General features: G+C 44.0%; 1 protein-coding gene across 1 annotated transcript in view; it reads left to right on the forward strand.

The window, feature by feature from the left end:
* SCN11A (sodium channel, voltage-gated, type XI, alpha subunit) overlaps positions 1–3,833 on the forward strand; it is a 93,532-nt gene that overhangs the window by 11,113 nt on the left and 78,586 nt on the right. The window contains exon 3 of the mRNA XM_006890647.1: positions 3,464–3,562. Coding sequence (XP_006890709.1) covers positions 3,464–3,562 — 99 coding nt within the window. The remainder of the gene's footprint in view (positions 1–3,463; positions 3,563–3,833) is intronic.

Consider the following 3,833-nt stretch of genomic DNA (forward strand, 5'->3'; position numbering starts at 1 on the left):
GTATTCTAAAAGAATCATTTGTGTTCTCTCTCTCTCTCTGCAGAGCCTACAGCATTAAGAAAGCCCATAGGTTGAGTTGTATTCTAAAAGAATCAGTTGTGTTCTCTCTCTCTCTCTCTCTCTCCAGAGCCTACAACATTAAGAAAGCCCATAGGTTGAGTTGTATTTGAAAAGAATCAGTTGTTCTCTCTTTTTCTCTCTCTTCCCCTCTCCCCCTTTCCCTCCCTTCCCCCCTCCCTCTCTCCCTCCTTCTCTCCCTCCCCCTCCCCTTGTTTCTTTCTGTAAAGGATATGAATGAGAGAGCCGCCACCAAACTGGTACACCTAAATGTATAATTTTAGAATTGAGGGATGGCCCTGTGACCCCAGCTTGGGATGCTCTCCACTGGGTTTACACAGAACTGAGTATTCTTTATTCCTATGTGTTCCCAGAGCCTCCCAGTTCTTCTTATCTTTTGACTCTGCTTTGGATCAGCCTGTGTATGTCTCATTTCTCTTTCTTGGGTATAAACAAGTTGAGGAGACTCTGCTGTGGACACCACTGGATGGTCACAATCCAGCACTGAGCTTTTATACAATTCTATACAATTGGTGTTTATTGAAACTGTAGAACAAATGAATAAAAAGATACTCAATCTGTTTTCTGCCCACTCTTCCCTGACCCTTTCCTCTAACTTTCCACTCCAGAAATATTGAGTTGCTTGCACTTTTCTAATTTTGTGACCTTTCACAGATCTATTTCCTCTCGTTGGCAATTCTATCTCCACGTTCTGGCATGTTGCTTTGTTATGTGCCATCAAGTTAGAACTGCCTCGTAGCTGACTCTGTCAACTGCTATGATCTGGCTGCATGGGAGGAGATTGCGCCTCTTTTCCCCACGGAGTAGCTGGTGGATTCGAACCACATGCCTTTGGGCTGGCAGCACAACTCCTTACCCACTAGACCATCAGAGCTCCCTCCTGTCTGCTGGGGAAACCACTTATCCTCTCACGCACTTCTCCTTGCCTTGCCTCTGCCCCACTCTGCTCATGTCTATTCCATCTCCGTGCCTCTAAAGTTGCCACTCAGTACTGTAAAATATGCACTACAACTGCCCATTTAATCTGGCAACTCTTTTAGCTGACAACTCCTGCTCCAGGGCAGTCGTGTCTGCTCCAAGAAAAAAGCTTTACGGTAAAGCTCTCAAAAGAGGAGCTTACTGGGTGTTTGCGTATTTTTTTTTTTAGTGGAAATAAACAGTTCATTCTTTCAACAAAGGCTAATTTTGTGTCTACTGCTTCATGGCAGATACTACGTGAGATGCGAGGGATTCGAGCATATGTGAACAAGTTATGGGCCGTACCCTTGAATCCTGTGGTTTCAAAGAAAGACAAATCAAAGGGCAGGCAATTTTGCTCGCAAAATTGAGAGTGTAGGGAGGCCCTGCTGTGCTCCGCAGGCATTAGGTACGGTTTCTTGGAGAGACCCAAATAGCTGTCATCGACTCAATTGTGACTCATCATGACCCCCCTTCTGAGAGAACTAGAACCACCAAATGCGGGTTAACTATTTGACCCACACATTCTTTTTAGAGAAAAAGACATTTAAATTGAGACCCAAACAGAAGATTGGAAATTAGTCACCGGTGAAGCATATTTTGGTGTTTGTATTGCTTTTTTTTTTAAGGAAATATGCTTATTTTTGTAAACTAAAACTGTTAACTATCTCAACCTCTTCGCCATCCATACTGATGTTGCCAATTGGCTGTGCATCAGAGAGTTGGACAGTGAATAGGGATGTTAGAAAGAAATTTGATGCCTTTGAGCTGTGGTGCTGGAGAAGAGTGTTGAATATACCATGGACTGCTAGGAGAACAAACAGGTTTGTCCTGGAGAGGGTGAAGTCGGAATGCTCCTTGGAGTCAAGGATTCTGAAGCTTCGTCTGACATACTTTGGGCATGTTGCAAGGAGGGACTGGTCCTTGGAGAGGGACATCATGTTTGGGAGAGTGGAGGGACGGCGCAGGAGACGAAGACCCTAGATGAGATGGATCGATTCTGTGACTGGAGTGGTGGGAATGAGTGCATTTGAGATGGCATGGTTGGCACAGGATAGAACATTTAGGGCTCTTGCACGAAGGGTCGCTATGAGTCGCAAGTGACTCAATGGCACATAACAACAACAACAACATGCTTATTTATTTACATTTTTTAAAAAAGTAATTTTATTTACAGAGTCTTAGGGTTTCCAGTCATTCATTGCTGCACTTTTCTCCTTGCCCACCCTCCCCAATTCACTCTTCTCCTTGAAAAGTAAAAGAAAAACTTTTTTGTTGTTATACAATCTCTCCCCCGCAAGTCCACTCCACTGTGCAGCCTTCATTCTGGACTCCTGTCATGACAATACCCAATCATGTATCACTTTTAAACAGTTTTCTCTCTCATCTGTTGCAATGCAGTATACATCATTCCTCCCCTTCTTCTCTGCCTTCTCTCAACCCCGATGTCAGTTTCATTTTATAGCAGTGGCCATATGCAATATTTGTCCTTTTGTGACTGCGATATTTCACTCAGCATAATGTCCTCCATGGGCACCCATTTTGCATAATATGTTGGACTTACACAGTTCTCAAAACATTTTTTCAAAATTCTTTCCAACTGATGAAAGTCTAACTTTTTCTTTGGGTGCAGGGGAAGGAACCTCTTATAAGGCTAGGCCTCCATTCCTGTATGGCAAATGTTAGTGTAGTGGAAAACCACTGTCCCCTTCAGTGGGAACACACACTCTGTTTCACCCTGTCTCCATCACTCCCTGCTGCATGAGGTCAGTCCGTTTCTACCATTTATATCACTTGCCGGATTCTTGAAGACATTCACATGTACAGACTTAAAGAATTAAGAAAGATAGGAAGTGTCAAATATTTCCGACGTTTCTAAGAGATTGGAGAGAGACTAGGCAGTTTAGACCTGGGGAGGTTAAAAAAAATGGATTGGCAGAGATAATGAAATACTGAGAATGCCGGTGAATAACTGCCTAGTTTGGGTTCCTTAAGAGCAGAACCTGAGGCAGGTTCTCATTCAAGGGCCATATCAGGGGAAATGCTTTCTACAGAGGAGAAGAGAGGGAAGGGAGGGTGAAAGGAGGACCCTTGCAAAGCTGGGGTCTCAGCTGGAGTATGTCGTCACTCGACCTCCCCAGAGAGCGCTGAATCATGACGTGCACTTGAGTTGTCACACCTTGAACCTAAGAAGGCAACTTTCTGTCAGTCTTGGTCAAACAGACACGTGGAAAGAATGTGGGAGCCTTCTGGGTGAGTGTGGCTTCCATTCAGTGGGGACAGTTCTCCAGAGAAGAGACGCTTGTGAGCTGTTCCAGGATGAGGCATCTGTGGTAGAAGGGACATGGAGGGACACTGCTAGCCCCATTATGAAAACTGATAACGTCCACCGTCCTGCGATGGATCTGCCTTAACACACGCCAGTCACATTGTTTAGCATGTTCATCATCTGCACGGTTGTTGTCAACTGTGTGTTCATGGCTGCTGCCTCCAGTAAGGACAACAGTACAGACGCCAACATTCCCGAGTAAGTGGGTTTTCATTATTATTATTATTAATTTTAATGAAAATTTACAGAGACTTTGGATTTCCATTCATTCATTGTTGCACTTTTCCCCCTACCCACCCCTTTACTCCCCAGTTTGCTCTTCTCTTTAAAAAGTAAAAGAAAAAATTCTTTCGTTGTTTTACAATCCTTCCCCCCAGGTCCACTTTACTATGCAGCCTTCATTCTGGACTCCTGTCATGACAATAATACCTAATCATATATCCCTTTTAAACAGTTCTCTCCCTCATCT

This window comes from Elephantulus edwardii, unplaced genomic scaffold, assembly GCF_000299155.1.
Source record: "Elephantulus edwardii isolate Elephantulus edwardi_28Jun2011 unplaced genomic scaffold, EleEdw1.0 scaffold00091, whole genome shotgun sequence".
Classification (NCBI taxonomy): Eukaryota; Metazoa; Chordata; class Mammalia; order Macroscelidea; family Macroscelididae; genus Elephantulus; species Elephantulus edwardii.